The 20,316-nt window shown below is 45.1% G+C and overlaps 1 protein-coding gene across 1 annotated transcript in view; it reads left to right on the top strand.

The window, feature by feature from the left end:
• IL17REL (interleukin 17 receptor E like) overlaps nucleotides 1–20,316 on the top strand; it is a 51,646-nt gene that overhangs the window by 14,030 nt on the left and 17,300 nt on the right. Inside the window, exons 2-7 of the mRNA XM_060279419.1 lie at nucleotides 794–821; nucleotides 10,946–11,095; nucleotides 12,542–12,651; nucleotides 15,964–16,191; nucleotides 17,850–17,985; nucleotides 18,379–18,524. Coding sequence (XP_060135402.1) covers nucleotides 794–821; nucleotides 10,946–11,095; nucleotides 12,542–12,651; nucleotides 15,964–16,191; nucleotides 17,850–17,985; nucleotides 18,379–18,524 — 798 coding nt within the window. The remainder of the gene's footprint in view (nucleotides 1–793; nucleotides 822–10,945; nucleotides 11,096–12,541; nucleotides 12,652–15,963; nucleotides 16,192–17,849; nucleotides 17,986–18,378; nucleotides 18,525–20,316) is intronic.

Genomic DNA, 20,316 nt, shown 5'->3' with positions numbered 1-20,316 from the left:
TGTAGCTCTGCAATGCAACTTAATTGCACTGAAACTGAATGGAAAACCTAAGCCAGGATGCAGAGACAGTCAACTTCATTGCTTCTATTATTTAAATAGCTCTAGTTTTGGTGTTGTGAAACATGTCTGTAGTTTTTTTAAAATATGGTCTTATATAAAATCACGTTGATGTGTCTGTCTTGCCAACAACTCTCTGGAGTTATCTGTGTTTTCTTAATGCTCTTTTGTTTTTACTACACATTTCTTAAGTAAAAGTTTGTAACCTGTTAAAATGATAGGCATCTTAAATTTCTGTTTAACAGGCAAATTTCTGTCTTAATTGCAAATTGATGAACAGTGTTATCTTACGTTTTTTTTAAAAAAGTATCTTAATCAATTGTTTTATTTTTGGTGTTAGCCGCCCTGAGCCTGGTCTTGGCTGGGGAGGGAGGGGTATAAATAAAATTTATTATTATTTATTATTATAAAGGGGTGGGAAAACTGTGGTTCTATAATGTTTGCCGGACTTCTCACCCACATCACCCCTGACCAATGGATATGCTGATAGGGGCTGATGGAAGCTGGGATAACAACATTTGGAAGGTCAAAGGTTTCCCATGATTATCCCAGAAGAAATAATTCCACCTTTTTTTTTTAAGGATTGGACTTTCAGAGTGCCCTTCTCTGCCGCTGGAAATGTGTGAACATACGCTTGTCATTGTCATACATAATAACTTGGTAAGAAGAGTGTCTTTTATTCCTTAGACAAACAGTTTAAATTAACGGCTTTTTTTTTTCATTTTTCTTCCTTCAGGGATTTCTTTGCAGAACACAAACTTCTAGTAAGTATAACCTTTTCATTGTTCTAGAAATTAAAGTATCCAAATTCCTAAGCGGGCTTCAAAGCTACTTCGGAGCTTGCCCCCTGAAATCGCCTGCTCAGCCGTAGACATCACCAGTGATTCTCAACGGCTGTCTTGCCGAAATATATGACAACACATGAAAGACTTTGAAAATCAGCCTTACTTCTAATATAAAAATGGGGCCTGGTTTTTAACACAGAGACACTATTAAGCAAAGGAACGCCAGCATGTGGAAACTAAGGCTTCTGCATAAAATCTTAGTTCAGCTCTTAGTGACTGATACATAGAAATTATCATTCCATCACCACTGAATATTTGTGCTTCCTACTTTCTTAATAGGGACGCGGGTGGTGCTGTGTAACAGCCAGGGGTCCTAGCAGCTTGGAGTGGCTTGGAGGGTAGCAGCAAGGCTTGTTACAAAGTAACAGCCAGCTGCTAACAGCCAGATGTAGCAGCAAAGGGTATAGCACCGAGGCTTATTACAAGTGGTGGGCTCTCGTGAAGGAAGACAGACAACTGATAGAATCAACCAACCGTGGGACGAGAGCCCCGAGTTCTCTCGTGACCACATATTTATTAGGTATAGTAAATGCATATGCAATAGCCATAAACCAATCATTACAATACACCTATATAGCAATAGCCAATAATATCAGCAGAACACTCTTATGCCCATATATGCTCAGACCCTATTGTTCTCCATAGTATGCATGTTTCCCATGGGAAGTTTGAGCTCCTGGGGAATGAATAATTAAAGATGGATGAAGACGTTCCCAGGACTGGCATGACCTCAGGAATGGATAACTTGTGATGTATGTGAGATGTTCCTCATGGCTGGCTTGGCTTCCTAGGACCATCTATCTTGTGGTATGGGGAGAAGTACAGACTCTACATCCGGCTCGTTATGCCTAGCCGATCTTGCCATGGTGCCTGCATACCACTTGGAGAGTGGAGCGCAGAAGCACCATTTCATGGCTTTAGGATGTGGCTGCATTATTCCCACATGTCCACTGTTTTTGTTTTTTCAAGGCTAAGAGATCTGGTCTGAGAGGTACCTTCCCATGGATTGAGAGCCAGAAGGTCCTCCACTGGGGAGGGAGGTGGAGCAATGGGGGTAATGTGTTGCTGGGCAAGGAGAAGCATAACTTGGGCAGCTGCTTTGCGTTCTGCAATTACTGACAGGCCATTGGTAATGGTTCTCATTAGAATAGGTAACACACAGGGAAGCAAAATACATCCAATGGCTATAAAACCAATGAGGGCCACAATGGCCTGTAACCCTGGGAGCTTTGGGAACCAGGATCCAAAAACATCATGCAAACTAAACCCTTTCCAAACTTGGTCTGGGTTGTGTGTCAATTGGCAAAGCTCTGTAGTGAGTGTCTGTACCACCTTACCAACCGGATTGATTTGGAGACAACAGTTGGTAAGATTGAATTTTCCAGAGGATGGAGGCAGAGGAATTTAGGAAGGGGAGAAGGGACACATTGTAATGGGGAGGGGCACTCAAATTACCGGGGGAGGTCCATGAGGTATAAGTATTGTCCCATAGGCCCAAACAAATGAGGTCACCAACAGGAGTTGAGCCATTGCGGGTGAAGCAATTATGACCGACCAGATTTGTGGTGAGGGACCAAATCAAGTCCTGATTGGATGTGTGGGCCGTAATGTTACCCGCTATGGACATATTGTTGAAGGTTTCAGGGGAGGCTTCAAGAGCCTCCCACGGCCACTGCTCACCCATGTTGGTCCCTCCACATACAAAACAATTTTTAATGCTGAGTTCTTTTGCAATGTCCTCTGCCATTTCCAAAAACAAATTAGTAGCCTTTTGGCTAAGTTGCAATGGGTTGGAGGACAATTGTTCTAGAGAGTCATAAACGGACCAATGAAATGAGCGCTGGGAGCCTTCAAACAGTTCGGAGACCGTGACAGTGATGTATGTGATGGGGTCGGAGCCGGGGCCATCGATATCGAACCCATAGCTGGCAACTGCTGGATGGTTGCGACTGAAAGTCAGGGAGACAATATTGGCGCGGTCCCGGTAAAAGGAAGTAACATAGGGGCAGCCAGTGTAGCCACCCCCCGTATAATCACAGACACACTGCCAGCCGCTGCAGCGGGTGGAGCCAGCACAAGGGAGCCAGGCCTCGGGGGAGCCATATTGCCACTGTGAATTAGCGGCACACAGGTACTTATGGTGGAATTATGCAGACAGGTGCGATGTAGGGGGCGACAGGCGCGGGGTTGCTGAGTATGGTAGACCAGCGTTGAGGTGACTGCTCCCCCTTTCCGTGCCTTAGTGATGCACTGATGACAATCATCGGCACCTGCAGAGGAATCAAGAGGGGGGAGGGGTAGAAGGAGGAGGAGGAGAAGGGGAAGGTGGGGGATGATAGGGCCGGACGGCCCGAGCAGGAACCCAGATGACTTCATCTTGGAACTGGACGGCGGCATAACCTCTGGCGTGTGTGATGAGTTCCCCAGGACCTTTCCACGTTGGATCCGGTAGATGACGGAAGAGAACCAACGGTTTGACAGGGCGGGCTGCTGGGGAAGTAGAGAAATGACGGGTGGCCGCAGAGGTCGGTGGCGAACCCGTGAGATTCAAAAAATTCAAAGTGAACAGACACAGGTTGAGGCGATTTTGGAATTCTGGCAGGGTAGGGGCACCCTTATGGGGCTCAAGGCGATCGAGGGCCGTTTTAAGGGTGCAATTTGCACGTTGCACAACGGCCTGGCCTTGAGAATTGTATGGAATGCCAAATTTATGGATTATGTTCCATTGATGACAAAATTGTGCAAAGGCCGAGCTAGCATAAGCAGGGCCATTATTGGTAAGATTGATGGGTTGCTTTGGGAACCGCTGGATGGCAAGGAGTTGGAACCCAGTTGGTGGGGAACTCTTTTAAACTGTCAAAACTGCCTTTTAGAGGAGGAAGGTTAATTGTGTCTGAGAGTGCACCAAGAAAAGGAGGGGGGCTAAAGGAGGAGACAGGTTCTGAGCGATAATAAAGTTACCTCAGGAAGGAGGCTAGCTTTACAGTAAGGGAGTATCTAGTGAAGTGAAACCCTTATCTGAGTACACATAGGAACAGTCTTATTTATAGCTCCAAGTCTATATAGGTACCTGGCCACGTTTAGGCTGGAAGAGGACTCTCTTTTATTTTTGAAAACCCACAAGTGCTAGAGGGTTTAAAAAAAGGCTAGAGGGATAAGTGGGAGGTTTGATTTACCTCAGAAATCCCTGTTAGTGCTTTTAATAATTGAGAGGTCAGAGTTATAAGACTGAAAGTGAGAGGACTTTCGTCTCAGGAACATTGCGTAGAAGTTGGAACCGGGGATCAGAGGGAGGATGGCAACTCACCCTGCCAGGCCAATCGGCAAGAGCGGCCTGCAGGGCCTCACAATTAATCAGAGAGCAAGGCACAAAAAGGGTTTCAGGTTCGCAACCAATGAGAGCTTTTGCACGGAGGCGGCCTCTGGCGCAAAGCTGGGCAAATTGAGAGGGTTTGGGATTGATGGTAGCGCGGGGGGTATGGGGGAGGTGCAACCATTCCAGGATCCGCACTGAATCAGAGGGGGGAGATTGAATAAGGGCGGCCGTGGGCAAGGAGGGGGTATTCAAGAGCACCAGAGAGATGGAAATGTTAGAAACGGCCCAGTCCACCCACCTGGTCTGCAGGGCCTCTTCGATCAGGTGAATAACCTGCCATTGGGCCGAGGTGAGCGTGATTGGATCAGAGGGTTTAAGGCCGCCACGCAAAGCCTTGAAAAGGGGAGTTAAGGCTGATGTGGACAATCCGAGGAAAGGACGAACCCAATTAACAGAGCCCAGATACTGTTGGAGGCGAACAAGGGTGATGGTGGGTCCGAAAGAGAAGCGGGGAAAAAAGAAGGGATAGCCGCTGATGCAAGGACTTTATGTCCCAGGTAAGAAATATTGAGTGGGTGTGAGGCACATACGTGCCAGATCTTTCCAGTCTTGCGGGATGAGGAAATAGGAGTGGGCCAGGGTATTAAAAAGTCCCTGCGTATACGGGCTTGTGACGCCATACTTCGTGCAGGTGGACTTAGCTTCCTTAACAAGGTCTAGGGGTATGGCTATCCAACTGGCAGTAGCGTCTCCGGTAGCTGGATCAGTGGCATATGCGAGGGGGAACGCGGCAAGTTGGGAGAGGTCTTCAGGGGTTAGGGCGTCGCTCTGGGCACCCTGGAGAAGAGCGCGGCGGATGTGACCGATTTGCTGCGGTCCCTCAGCCCGTGTGGTACATGTAGTACCGGCCGGAGTGGCCAGGGCTGAATCCTGCACGGAGACCGGTTCCGGGGTCAGGGGCATCGGCAGTGGGACCTGTGAGGGGGCACTAGGCGTTGGGGATTGATTGGGGGTAAGGGGGACCTGCAGCGGAGCAGAGGGGGGTGGAGAAACAATATCTAAAGCAAAAGTATCAGAGGGAGAAACCACCCAGACAGAAGAATTGTACGGTGGGGGATCTAAGAGGGGTTTCATGAGGGACTGGTCATGGGCTAAAAGGCATTCAAAGACCAGTTTCCATGCACTAAGAATCTTGGGCGGCGTGCGTGGGGAGGTATGAAGAAAGTTACCAACCTTCTGCCACGTTTCAAGTTTTAAAGAGCCACCCTCTGGGTACGCGGGGCAATTATCCCACACGTATTTTAGCAATGAGGCAAGTTCAGATTTAGAGATGGAGTTATGAAGAAACTTGCCATTAGAATGAAATAAATAGAGGTTGTGCTTGGTTAATTCACACAGCTCATATAAATGGCGCTGTTGGAGCTGTGAGAAACCACCCCCCATACTCACGAGAAGATCACGGCTGCCAGCAGCGAGATCGGGTGCACCGAGCCTGTTCCAGGCGATGAGCAGGGGAGGCCCAAGGACGTATCCGAAGATCCCGTCGGGGGTCACCAGATGTAACAGCCAGGGGTCCTAGCAGCTTGGAGTGGCTTGGACGGTAGCAGCAAGGCTTGTTACAAAGTAACAGCCAGCTGCTAACAGCCAGATGTAGCAGCAAAGGGTATAGCACCGAGGCTTATTACAAGTGGTGGGCTCTCGTGAAGGAAGACAGACAACTGATAGAATCAACCAACCGTGGGACGAGAGCCCCGAGCTCTCTCGTGACCACATATTTATTAGGTATAGTAAATGCATATGCAATAGCCATAAACCAATCATTACAATACACCTATATAGCAATAGCCAATAATATCAGCAGAACACTCTTATGCCCATATATGCTCAGACCCTATTGTTCTCCATAGTATGCATGTTTCCCATGGGAAGTTTGAGCTCCTGGGGAATGAATAATTAAAGATGGATGAAGACGTTCCCAGGACTGGCATGACCTCAGGAATGGATAACTTGTGATGTATGTGAGATGTTCCTCATGGCTGGCTTGGCTTCCTAGGACCATCTATCTTGTGTTATGGGGAGAAGTACAGACTCTACATCCGGCTCGTTATGCCTAGCCGATCTTGCCATGGTGCCTGCATACCACTTGGAGAGTGGAGCGCAGAAGCACCATTTCATGGCTTTAGGATGTGGCTGCATTATTCCCACAGTGCTGTGGGTTAAACCACAGAGCCTTGCTGATCAGAAGGTCGGGCTTGCTGATCAGAAGGTCGGTGGTTCGAATCCTGGCAACGGGGTGAGATCCCGTTGCTCCGTCCCAGCTCCTGCCAACCTAGCAGTTCGAAAGCACACCAAAGTGCAAGTAGATAAATAGGTACCGCTCCAAAAGGGAAGGTAAACGGTGTTTCCGTGTGCTGCTCTGGTTCGCCAGAAGCGGCTTTGTCATGCTGGCCACATGACCTGGAAGCTGTACGCCAGCTCCCTCGGCCAAAGCACGAGATGAGTGCCGCAACCCCAGAGTCAGTCACAACTGGACCTAATGGCCAGGGGTCCCTTTACCTTTTACCTTACTTTCTTAATGCCCAATGTCAGCAGCTTTCACAACTTTCTACCTTCATGGGCTGCTATCCACTTCTGCTTTTTTCTTCCTGTCTACCCCAGGGATCACAGAATCATAGAATTGTTGAGTTGGATGGGACCACAGGGATCATGCATTCCAACTTCCTGCAATCCAGGAATCTTTTGCCCAATGTGGGACATGACCTTGGAATTAAGAGGGATGGGTGGCCCAACCTATTTCCAGTCTATGACCGTTTCACAAGTGCTGAATCACAGGGCCATTCAAGTCCCAGTTTGGGGTGTGTGAATAAAACAAACATGCAAAATTTGCATGTAAACTGTATGCACTTTGTACATAGGGCAAACACATTCTTCCTCTAAAATACACATTTCTGTTTGTTTTTCAATGCCTCTCCCAGTAAAATATGTATATATATTTTTTTTAAAAAAACTGCAAAATTTTGAGAAGTGTGTACTCTGATGGATAGCTGTGTTCTGATTTGCATACATAAATCAGAAACCAGTAAATTAGATCAATTTGATTTAAAATGCACACCAAGTGATTTTATCCTCCACCCCTAGCCTATATCACGGAATCTTCTGTGCCACAGAGGACTCTTGAAAGAGGCGTATGTTCTAGGAAACCCACTCAATTTCATATAGAGAGTTGGTCAGACATGTTGGGTCTAATCATCTCAGGGATCGTATTGCACACTCTGGAACATACCAAACCCTTCTGTGCCACTGAGCTTGTCGTATTATTTATTTCATTTAGGAATCGCTTGCCCTAAACAACCCGAAGTGATTAAACCATAAAAAACATCAGCAATCAGAACATCTCTAAAACAATTTCAAGTCCAATATAGATACAGATCAAGTCAGAATATCAGGGACAGATTCCCGCTTGTTCATCTCTCAAGAAAGTTGTGATTGGCAAACTGCCTTTGGGAGAAAGGTGTCAGTCATTGCTGATCTTCCTTCTGAAGAATCCCTGATAAGCTTCCATATATCCTCAGGATTCCCCAGAACATGCTTCTATGAAAATTCCCATAATGCACTTGGAAAAGCCCTAAGAATGGCACATTGTGGCATTCCTCCACAGTGAGTAGCACGCATTTGCAAGAATATCCATTCAGTAGTTCTTGTACTGATCTGATGGTGGTGATGATTGTATTTCAACTTACTGGTTGCTTAGTACGAAAAGTTTCCAAGCAACTTTCATAAAGGTTAAAAGCCCAAAGATGCCCCAAACCTAGAAATAACCCATCAATTAACCCATCAGAAAAAACTCCAGCACCAAAAACATTTAATCCAATAGGCCCTCCATGAGATTGCCATACAGTCGTGTGAAATAAGATCAGTAGATGAGAAATCTTTGTGTCCGCGATAACAAAAATATTCAGACCAAATAGTTTGGAAGGCTATGGTGCCCTCTTGTGTAAAACTGCCATTTAGCCACAGCTTTGCAGGAGTCCTTCCACTTTGGAATTCGAATCCTGAATCCAATAATAATTCCCCAGAAATATTTAATGGGCTTGACACCACTAAGTGTGCTATTAATTTAGTTTCCCCACAAGATAATCAGAGCAGCTCAGGTCCTGTGGGCCAACGGCAAGGAAACTTTGGTTCGTCTGATATTGGACTCCAATTCCCACCATCCCTGAATTTGGCCAACTCTGCTGATGACAGTTGTAGTTCAGCAAGCTTCTGACGAGCCACAGCTTCACCACTCTAGGCCCACATGGAGCCAGTTCTGATATAATGCAGCAGAAAGGGCAAAAACAGAGTTGGCTTACAGAAGAGGCCAATGGGTATGTCAATACAGTACAAGAAGTGTATGAACATCCCTATTCTCTTGAATGCTTCCTAAATGCTTTGCAATCCAACCTGGCTATTGCACTTGCTTTTAAAAACATCTTCCTTCCTTCCTTCCTTCCTTCCTTCCTTCCTTCCTTCCTTCCTTCCTTCCTTCCTTCCTTTCATAATTTTTATTACTCTTCATGTAAATACAAGAACAACATATAACTTCTGTAACTAGTCCAGTGGTACATTCATATAAATTTTCATATGCAGCACACAGTACACAAGGAATCATAGCTGCCAAGTACCCCGTATTCCCTGGGAAACCCCCTTTTCCTCACTATTTCCCGGTGGGCTCCCGTTTGAGCTCATCTCCCGTAAATCTCTGGCACCAGAAATAGCTTCTACGCATGCCCGGCGGCCATCTTAAGGGTGGCCAAATGGCGGTGGCCATTTTGGAAGTGGCCGCATGGTCACCCCTAAGATGGCCGCCGGACAACTTCTGGTGCACCTTCTGGTGCCGCTGCTGCTGCTGATCCCGTATTTTTCTGCGGGAGACTTGGCAGGTATGCAAGGAATATGTTTATTTATGCATTATCAATTCCATAGTCTCCAACAGTTCTATGATGAAAATAGGTTCGTCCCATTCCATAAGGATAATTTACTATTTATACCCCACACATCTTACTGGGTTGCTCCAGCCACTCTGGGCAGCTTCCAACATATATAAAAACATAATTAAAACATTAAACATTTTTAAAACAACACACTTTTGTATACAGGATTGCCTTCAGATGGCTCAGTGGTTGGATAACTCCATACCCTCCAACATTTCTCCAATGAAAAAGGGACATCCTAAGGAAAGTGGGACTTTCCGGGATCAAGTCAGAAACTGGGACAGGGATGTCCCTGGAAAATAGGGACACTTGAAGGGTTTGCAATTCAAGTATCCTCTCCACAGAGATTCTTGTGTTGAGGGTGGAATAAAAGTACCTCCTGCCTCATTTATACAAGGAAAAGAATGGAAGCCAAGTTTCGCCAAAAGTGTGTATCTTTGAAGTGCCTTTAATTACCCTTCTGTGGCAAGGAAGGCATTCCAACAGAGCCACATTCCAAATATTATTTATCCAGATTTCAATGGGATTTCTATAGGTTGTTTCCAGTATTGGGCTATTGACAATCGGGCTGCTGATAATAGAAAAACAACCACAACTAAGTCTCTGCATTTAAATTTATTGTTTAAATTTGAGTCTAATGATAACAAGGCAAGGGCTGAATTGGGCGGAAGGCATTTCTGCGGAATTTTGGAAATTATGTGAAATACCTTTTTCCTAAAGGAGTATACCATCGTGCAACTCCACCATGTACAGCCTTTCCAGAATAAGGGAGAAAAGGTAGTGTTTATTTGGGCTAGACATGATGGAGTCCAGTGGCAGAGAATGAGCACTCACACTTTACATTGCGGGTGCCCTTTGCGAGATCTCGTACGGTGCTACAGTTCCCAGGGAACTTAATGGCAAATAGGGGCTGGCCTGTTATTATTTGGAGGTTCATGCCCAACCTCAATAGTAAAGTTTCATTGCTGGGAGGTGGAGCCAGCCGCATTCATATATAGGGGGTGGCGCCGACAGTAGCCAGGCAGTCAACTCAGGAGATTCACCCTCCCTACTCTCCCTTAGTTTAATGTTTTCTTGTTTGCAGGTTAACTTTTTCTTCCTGTTTAGCGGGCACTGCTACAGTCTTTGACTGGTTGCTGTTGAAGGGCCGGGAAGAAATTGTCCTGCATAGGCAGATTTTGTTTTCCCCATAGCAATTCGTCACAACTTTGGTGGTTTATGGCCTTGGGTGGAATCCTTTAGTCTTTTCTTGCCTATAATGGGGGGGGGCATGAAGTGGTGATTCACCCCCCTCCGAAGCAGCAATTCCAGGGTCCCCTCTTTAAAGGGGTTATATAATGGGTGTCACTGGCCATACACTGAAAAGTTGTCAGTGAGCTACCCTGCATGTGGGGATATGGGCTGGGCTGCCTGTGTACACTTACGTCTTGCAGTGCACCCCATTATCCCATTTACCCTGATGTGCCCCAATTCCCCCCGGCTGGGGGGCTGGCAGGGATACACGGCCAAGGCCTAAGCCAAGGTCTTCCTACATTTGGAAGTTTAATAAAGTTGTGGCCTAATTTTAATTCCATAACACGTTGTCAGAGTCTTTATTCCTTTCTTATGATCCCTGGGGACTGGGGCTGTCGCCGCCTGGTCACGCAAAGATAATTTTAAGAGAAGCCTCCTGCCAACCAGCAGCAATTGTTCATAGGGACAACACTTTTCAAACCATTTTCATGCACCTTTTAAATATATAGGTCTATTCACAGGTGGTATTCTTAGCAGCTTCTGCCATCCTGCTCCTGCCTCTCTCTCTCCTACCACCCTGAGAAGCATGAAGCTGTGGACTGCAATGAAGTGTGCAGGACAAAGGCAATGCTCTCTTCTCCTAAGTGTTAAGGGAACACTACATCTCGAGGGTAAGTAGGATTCAATGTGGAATCTCAGCAACAAACAGGGTGGGCGCCGTTGCAGGATGGCGACAATGCCTACTCTGGATCTGGCAGTTGTGCTGGAGGCAATGGGTTTTCTTGGACTTCGGTAAACCCTTTTGTCAGGGACCGTGCTGAGGAAGGCTGCACTGAGGAAGAATGGTGGGAGCCACCCCCTCCCCCTGACCCTGAATCTTCCCAGGAGCAGGAGGACAGTATAGATTTGGAACAGTGGTTCACAGAGGGGCAGAGTTCGGAAGTAGGAGCTGGGAAATACTGGATGGGGAACAGCTAGCAGAAGAAACACTAGAAGAGAGTTACGTAAATCTGCCACTGCGCAGAAAGCACAGAGGGTACAAGCTCAGATTACAAGACGTAGGAGTGATGTAGATTAATAGGGATGGAAGCGGGTGTGATCCTTAATTGGGAGCCCCGCCATTCTAGTACGATGCTTGCTGGTAAGATGTGTTTATTAAAGAAACTAACTGGTAAGAATTTCATATCGTTTGATCTGCTCATTTACGGCCATGGGGGAGGAAGCGGATTCCCCAAAGCCTGACACCTTTTTGGCTTCACCCAGGCTCAGAAAGTGGATCGCAGCCTGCCTATTTGGCCAATGACAGGTGGGCTGTGGTGCCAGCCCTGCCCCTTGGAGGATTGGATTGATCCAGCAGGCTCCACTCTGGTCTGCCCCATGGGTCTTTAATCCCAGGGCCTAGTCCACCTCCTTGTCCAGTTTTGAAAAACTGTGCATGTTTCACCTACGCTCCAACATTTCTGTGATGAAAATAGGGACGTCCTATTCAATGATAGGAGGGATGTGGGTGGCATTGTGGTTTAAATCACAGAGCCTAGGGCTTGCTGATTGGAAGGTTGGCGGTTCAAATCCCCGTGACGGGGTGAGCTCCCGTTGCTCAGTCCCTGCTCCTGCCCACCTAGCAGTTCGAAAGCACGTCAAAGTGCAAGTAGATAAATAGGTACCACTCCGGTGAGAAGGTAAACGGCGTTTCCGTGTGCTGCTTGCTCTGCTTCGCCAGAAGCGGCTTAGTCATGCTGGCCACATGACCCGGAAGCTGTCTGCCTATAGAGCAAGATCAGCATGCAACCCCAGAGTCGTCGGCGACTGGACCTAATGATCAGGGGTACCTTTACCTTTTTATTCAATAATAATAATCTCCTTGGCTCAGGGGCCACATAATGAGGCTTACTGATAAAACATAGAGTTAAAGCTGTAGTGATTGCTTTATTTTCCAAATAAACACACAAAATACAAGTTATAATTGATCAGTGGTCAAGTCCATCAACACTGCATCTTTCTGTTTGTTTGCTTAAAGAAGATAGATTTCCTGAGTAATATTTTTTTGGCCTATTTGGCAGGCCAAATAGGTTTGAGAAGAGAGCATGACTTACAAGTATTTCTAAATTTATTTTTAGAAAATATCCGTGGCATGGAAATTTGTTATCTCTCAATGGAAACGCAGAACTCTCAGTGTGTGAGAGTGAAGATCTCGAAGGACATAAATGTAAAATCTGCTGTAAGGAAGGTAAATGCTTCATTACACTATTGTCAAAACTTTGCTGTTTTGAGATGTTGAGAACAAGCTATTAAATGCAAGGCTGTGTATATATATCATGTATTTAAAGTACATTACTTCCCCCAAAGAATCCTCTGGAACCACAGTTTACCCCTCGCCATTCTAAAGTTCCCAGCACCCTTAACAGAGTACCGTTGTACCTTGGAAGTCAAACAGAATCCGTTCTGGAAGTCCTTTCAACTTCCGAAACGTTCAGAAAACAAAGCACAGCTTCCGGTTGGCTGCAGGAGCATTCTGCAGCCAATCAGAAGCTGCGAAAGCCATGCTGGACATTTGGCTTCCCAAAATCATTTGAAAACCGGAACACTCACTTCCGGGTTTCAATCGTTCGGGAGCTGATTTTTTTTCAGGAGCCAAGGCATTCAGGATCCAAGGTACGACTGTACAGTTCCCAGAATTATTTTGCAAACGTGATGTGCTTTGAATCACCTCCTGGCAAATAGAAGGGGAAGAAATGGAGGCAGTGAGAGATTTTACTTTCTTGGGTTCCATGATCACTGCAGATGTTGACAGCAGTCACGAAATTAAAAGACGCCTGTTTCTTGGGAGAAAAGCAATGACAAACCTAGACAGCATCTTAAAAAGCAGAGACATCACCTTGCCAACAAAGGTCTGTATAGTTAAAGCTATGGTTTTTCCAGTAGTGATTTTTGGAAGTGAGAGCTGGACCGTAAAGAAGGCTGATCGACAGAGAATTGATGCTTTTGAATTATGGTGCTGGAGGAGACTCTTGAGAGTCCCATGGACTGCAAGAAGATCAAACCTATCCATTCTGAAGGAAATCAGCCCCGAGTGCTCACTGGAAGGACAGATTGTGAAGCTGAGGCTCCAATACTTTGGCCACCTCATGAGAAGAGAAGACTCCCTGGAAAAGACCCTGATGTTGGGAAAGATTGAGGGCACTAGGAGACGGGGACGACAGAGGATGAGATGGTTGGACAGTGTTCTCGAAGCTACAAACATGAGTTTGATGAAGCTGCGGGAGGCAGTGGAAGACAGGAGTGCCTGGCGTGCTCTGGTCCATGGGGTCACGAAGAGTCGGACACGACGAAATGACTAAACAACAACAACAACACAGCTGAGACAGCAGTAGCCTATGCTTAGCAATGCCCCCCTGCCCCCATTAATATAAACCAGAAAACAAGTGGTTTTTGGAAGGTAGGATGTTGAGGAGAACTGGGAATGAACATCTGCCCAGGAACTTATTTCTGACCTACAGTGCTATTGGGCCACCCCAGGCCATTCCCACTTCTTGGCTCCTTGCCTTAGTAATAATTGAACCAGGGAAGAGCTGCAGGCACAGAGTGTGACTGAAGCTATTTGAACAGGATCTGCAGCTCTCATAAAAGAGGAGCAAGCGTTTGATTGTAATTGCTACCACATTTGCAGACTGGTTCGTGTCTGTCTGAAGAAGACATTGTGGTTTATGTTTGCATTGATATTATGAAAGCACCATAATGGCCGTATGTGTGTTGTGTGGGCTTAGGGTATTTCGGGCCATTGTTCCCAGATGTCATATATATATATATATATATATATATATATATATATATATATATATACATACTCCACAGTTCATGAAAAATAAATGGTGCCCCATGCTGTTAGCTTCACATGTCTGCCGGTCATCACGAAAACCCTTTGCAGCGGTACCTCGAGTTACAAACGTCTCAGGTTACAAACGCTTCAGGTTACAAACTCCGCTAACCTGGAAGAGCTTCCTCGAGTTGAGAACTTTGCCCCAGGATGAGAACGGAAATTGTGTTCCGGCGGCACAGCGGCAGCAGCAAAAGGCCCCATTAGCGAAAGCACACCTCAAGTTAAGAACAGTTTCAGGTTAAGAACGGACCTCCAGAATGAATTTAGTTCATAACTAGAGGTACTAATGTATTTCAAAACCATCAGTTCCAACACGCCCCCTCACTTTCTTGAGTCATTTCCAGACTGCCTGCTTTTTTGGGGGTGCGGCTGTGGGGTGATTCAATGGGCAAAACTCAAATAAAAGTGGATTTGACTTTTTGCACAGCAAACCTGCTTCCAACCTACCCTTTTACTTTTGGGGGTACGGAAAGTGATGGGGAAATGCACCTAAGAAACATTTAAGATCAATCACAGTTGCTAATTTCAAGGTTGCCATGACTAGTATCTATCAACTTGGGTATTTAAATTCCCAGAGTATTCTGGGCAAACGAATTCTCAACCACATCAAGAGGCGGGTTTGACACATATGAGAATGTGCATTCATAGTCAGAAGAGCTGCTGCTAACCACAGCGTCTTCCCTGCAAGCAGAGCTGAATCAGGGTCAGTGCTCATAAGCATTGATGGAAGTGTGCAGTGGGAATTTCTGCTAGGTCCCAATGCATAGGATTGCAGCCTAAATTTCAGAGACCATGAGCATTAAAAACCTGCACAGTCTCATTCGCTGCAATACCGACGAGTAATTCACTGCTGATTTCAGCGAATGATTCCTGTTTAACATAATGCAAATCTTTGAGCATGCTGTGATGTATATGAAGGCGGTTCATAAAAAAAACTTTGTTTTGAAAATGCTTTCTCCAAAGGTCTTATTTTACTACACTAGGGATTATATAGCAATATGTGAAATTTCATGCCTATCAGTTAATATCTTGACCCTCCTCCATGAAAATAGCTGTTTACTTGGCCGTTTTCCTAGGTCGTGAAGGCTGAAATTTCAATTCAGTGGAGCAGGGTCAAGATATTAACTGATAGGCATGAAATTTCAGATATAGCTATATAATCCCTAGTGTAGTAAGATAAGACCTTTGGAGCTGGCATTTTCAAAACAAAGTTTTTTTACGAACCACCCTAATGTATACATGTGAGAGTTCTCCTCAGCTTTCTCCCATGGAACATTTCAATATAAGATTTTATTGATGGAAAAGTGCTGTGAATGAATGTTTGAAATTGCCGCATTCTTAAGGGATCATTGGATCTGAGCAATTGCCAGAACGCCAAGTTTGCTATAGTTTGCATTTTAGCAATGAGCTTGGAATGTGAGGACCTCAGAAAATTGTTTCCTTGGAAATTCCTCCTGGACGTCTGCCAGTAAGCCATGCCTCTTCATTATTTAAATTGTGGCGAGAAAATAGAAAATATACTGCGTTCAAAAACAGGTTTGAACACATCAACCCAGTAGAATCAACAAGACCATAATCTAACCTTGTTCTGGAATCTTTCCAACATGATCCGGAAATTGCCTATAATTCCCTTGATTTTTTGTTGTTATGTAATCCAAATAGGTGAAAGTGCAGTTTAACTGCTTTGAAGTCAGTGCAGGACAACATCTCCATGTGACCATGAGGACAATTCCAAATTACTGCGGAGTTAAAAAGGATCAAGAATATTATGTTGAAGGTTGGAATCCATCTGTAGAAATAAATGATGATCTTGGAGGTTGGGAGGGTGTAATGAATGAGAAAACGGAGATTCATACTGGCCAGGAAATTAGAACTCTAATCCCAACTCTTGTCAGAACTGTAATGCCTTCTCTCCTTGACCTTGGCTGAAGATTTACAGTATATAGCTGCAAGTATAAATATACTTACAGTGGTACCTTGGTTCTCAAACTTCATCCGTTCCGGAAGTCTGTTAAAAAACCAAAGCGTTCCAAAACAAGGCGCGCTTTCCCATAGAAAGTAATGCAAAGCGGATTAATCCGTTCCAGACTTTTGAAAATCACCCTTAAAACAGCAATTTAACATGGATCTTACTATCTAAAGAGACCATTGATCCATAAAATGAAAGCAATAATGTACTGCAGTCACACAATCAATCAATCAATAGCTGAACTGGGTTCCACACAATCACAAAAACAAAACAAAAAGAGCCGCAAAAACAAAACCGCAAAATAAATAGCAAAAACAGACAGACCTCAGAGAAACATTAAAAACAGAAGTGTGGCACTCAAAATGGAAGCATAGCACTCAAAACGGAGCACGTTTGGCTTCCAAAAAAAGCTCGCAAATCGGAACACTTACTTCCGGGTTTGCAGTGTTTGGGTTCCAAGATGTTTGAGTACCAAGGCGTTTGAGAACTAAGGTACCACTGTATTAACAAATATGAACCAGGTTGGTTAGAGTGGTGATATTTAGTTGTGTGTAAAGTAGTGTTGGGGAAGGAACTCAAAACTGCATTTCACAGATGTGCTTGGATGGGCAAAACATGTGCATATTGGGAGAAATTCTCACTGCAAATGCTGACGAGTTTTCACGAGGACTTTTAAAAATAAAAACGGTGAACTGATCTAGAAATGTGGAGAACTGAACTTAAGATTTTTTTCGGGGGGGGGGGGATATCAGGAATTGAGAGACTCTGTGATTGACAGATTTGTCTACCCCTAGTATAAGGGACCTATAGGGCGGCCTGTCTCCTGCCATGTTCTGATACTTCCACCACAAATGGCTAAAACGAATAGCAGCACAAAAGGGGTGATTTTCATTGGTATCATAGCTAGGGACGAAATAATTAAACCTCCTCTCCCTGTTCACTCTAGTCCGGGTGAAAATCAGCTCAGCTATTTTTTAAAAACAAATCTTGATGTAGTTTCTAACGATGCATTGAGCATCAAATCTCATTTGACCCTAATCTGCTTCCCAGTAAGACACAATCAGAAAGCAGAACTTATTGTGAAACTCCATTTAGCATTTCCATCCAAGCCAAGTAACTGATTCACTCACGGATTTCTTTTTAGGAAGTGTGTTCTGCCTGACTTCCCTTATTTACAGCATTTGGTAAATAAAAGAACAGAAAACTCTTTCCAGCTGCTGTGTAGTTCGACCTCTAACGCGTAACACTAAAAGGCTTAGCATTTCAGTCAACCGTTAGGTTGCTTTTCATTTCGTCGCATAAGAAAAAAACAACCCCAAATAAGTTGTAAGTAGGCTTTTAAGAAGTATCTTTAAAAGAGGGAACAAAATCAAATAAACATGTGGCAAAAGAGCTTCTATCCCACTATGGGAGACCGTGAAACAAACAATAGTTAGAAGGGGTCGAGCTGGGCATGAGAAGAGAGGAACTGGATTAGACCAAAGGCCTATCTGGTCCAACATTCTGTTTCCCGTAGAATAGTATTATTAATTTTTACATTTGCTATTTTTATTTAAGGGGTGAAAGGTGGGGTGCATGATTGTCCCTTCCCCATTTACCAGCACAACAGCTGTGTGAGGCAAGAAGACAGATGTCTCAGAAAAATAAACGATCTGTTTTGAATTTTGCAGATTGCAGAAACAGTGTTGTGGAGGAAAATATTCCAGTCTGTTTTGGTAAGCTGAGGTCCAGGAGGTCTAAATGACATGCACTATATCATGTAGAACACTTCCATTGTTTCTGAATTCTACTAATCATAGTTCGAAACTAATCTGAAACAGAAATGCATGCTTTGGTAAACTATTATTATTATTATTATTATTATTATTATTATTATTATTATTTGGCTAGGATGCCTGTATTCTCACTGGAGAAATGTGGGGTTTGCTCCTAGGTAAATATGGACAGGAATGTAGCCTTGGTGATCTTAATACTGATTGAAACCAAATGTCAAAGCCAAATAGCAATCAAATCAGTCATGGAATTTCGGATCTTATATTGACTCACACCAACAGTCAAATTAAAGCACAAACGTTTGTTAATATCATTCTCTCTCTCCCCCCTTCAAGCTTCAGGCATCAGAATAATTTATGATGTGGACAGAGCAAGAAAAACCATATCGGTGGATATTTCAGAGGCTGCTCAAGGCACAGATTATTACGTTCGCCTTTGCCACCAGTGGTTTCTTTGTGAAGATGTGGGTCCAGTCACCTTGGTAAGTGTTTGTAGGAAACTGAAAATGGTTCACTTAGCACATGGGCAGGCAACTAAGGCCCAAGGGCCGGATCTGGCCCAATCACCTTCTAAAACCGGCCCGCTGACAGTCCAGGAATCAGTATGTTTTTACATGAAATGTGTCCTTTTATTTGAAATGCATCTCTGGGTTATTTGTGGGGCCTGCCTGGAGTTTTTACATGAGTAGAATGTGTGCTTTTATTTAAAATGCATCTCTGGGTTATTTGTGGGGCATAGGAATTCGTTCATTCCCCCCTTCAAAATATAGTCTGGCCCCCCACAAGGTCTGAGGGACAGTGGACTGGCCCCCTGCTGAAAAGGTTTGCCGACTCAGCAGAAAAAAATGGAATTTTCTATGTTACTAAAGACATCCAAAGGCCTACTATCATTTTGCACCGTGTTCCTGATGAAGAGGCCATATTTGGCAGGATGGATGCATGCATTGTTTTGTCCTTTGTTGCCCTCTGTTTTCCTATCCTCTTCTCTTCTCTTTCTTCCATGTTTCTCTTTGATCTTTTTCTTCCCCCAATGGTGCCATCATCTTGGGACATCTCACAGTGGAGGCTGGTGTGCCTTGAGACTATTAGAGGGGAAGGCAGAGAAGGCCAAAGGAAGAAAACCAGAGCCAATGATAGGCAGAGCTAAGTCGTTCCAGTTTTTGCTCCCATCATCGCCCCTGCTTTCTACAAAGGCAACACTGAGATTAAGAAGGGGCTGGTGGTGGCTGACAGCCAGTGTCATCCCTGAACTGGACAGATGACGGTTAACTGAGGACAGAGTGAGGTTGGTGGGACACCCTAATGGACCAGCCTCCACTAATTTATAGTCCTGAGCTTCACACTCTAAAACAGAGATGGAGAATTGGTGGTCTTCCAGATATTGCTGAGCTCCAAGTCCCATCACCCTCCACCAACTTGGCCAATGTCCAGGGCTGATAGGAGCTGTAGTCTGAAAAAACATCTGGAGGGCCCTAGGTTCCCTACCACTGCTCTAGAGCAGGCAAACCCAAACTGCGGCCCTCCAGATGTTTTGGCCTGCAACTCCCATGATCCCTAGCTAACAGGACCAGTGGTCAGGGATGATGGGAACTGTAGTCCAAAACATCTGGAGGGCCGAAGTTTGGGGATGCCTGCTCTAGAGGGACAAACTTCTAAATGCAAATAAGAGTATGGCTACTTACATGAGCAGGCTCTCCACTTCCAATGGTCATCTCTCCCTTCATAAAGGGCAGTGCTGATGGGGAGAAGGAATAATGATGATGATGATGATAATTTATTATTTATACCCCCGTCCATCTGGCTGGGTTTCCCCAGCCACTCTGGGCAGCACCCAACAGAATATTAAAAACACGATAAAAGATCAAACATTAAAAACCTCCCTAAACAGGGCTGCCTTCAGATGTCTTCTAAAAGTCAGACAGTTGTTTATTTCCTTGACATTTGATGGGAGGGCGTTCCACAGGGCGGGCACCACTACCGAGAAGGCCCTCTGCCTGGATCCCTGTAACCTTGCTTCTCGCAGTGAGGGAACCACCAGAAGGCCCTCAGAGCTGGACCTCAGTGTTCGGGCTGAACGATGGGGCGGAGACGCTCCTTCAGGTATACTGGGCCGAGGCCGTTTAGGGCTTTAAAGGTCAGCACCAACACTTTGAATTGTGCTTGGAAACTTACTGGAAGTAGTACATTCATTTCCATGCCCCCGTGTGTTAGTTTATCCAGTTTTCTGAACGTCTGGAGGGCTTAAGCAGCACTAAAATTGTTGAGCCATGCTTC

The sequence above is a fragment of the Zootoca vivipara genome, chromosome 10 (genome assembly GCF_963506605.1).
Source record: "Zootoca vivipara chromosome 10, rZooViv1.1, whole genome shotgun sequence".
Classification (NCBI taxonomy): Eukaryota; Metazoa; Chordata; class Lepidosauria; order Squamata; family Lacertidae; genus Zootoca; species Zootoca vivipara.
The sequence above is the reverse complement of the archived record's forward strand: the minus strand, read 5'-3'. Positions and strand labels throughout refer to the sequence as shown.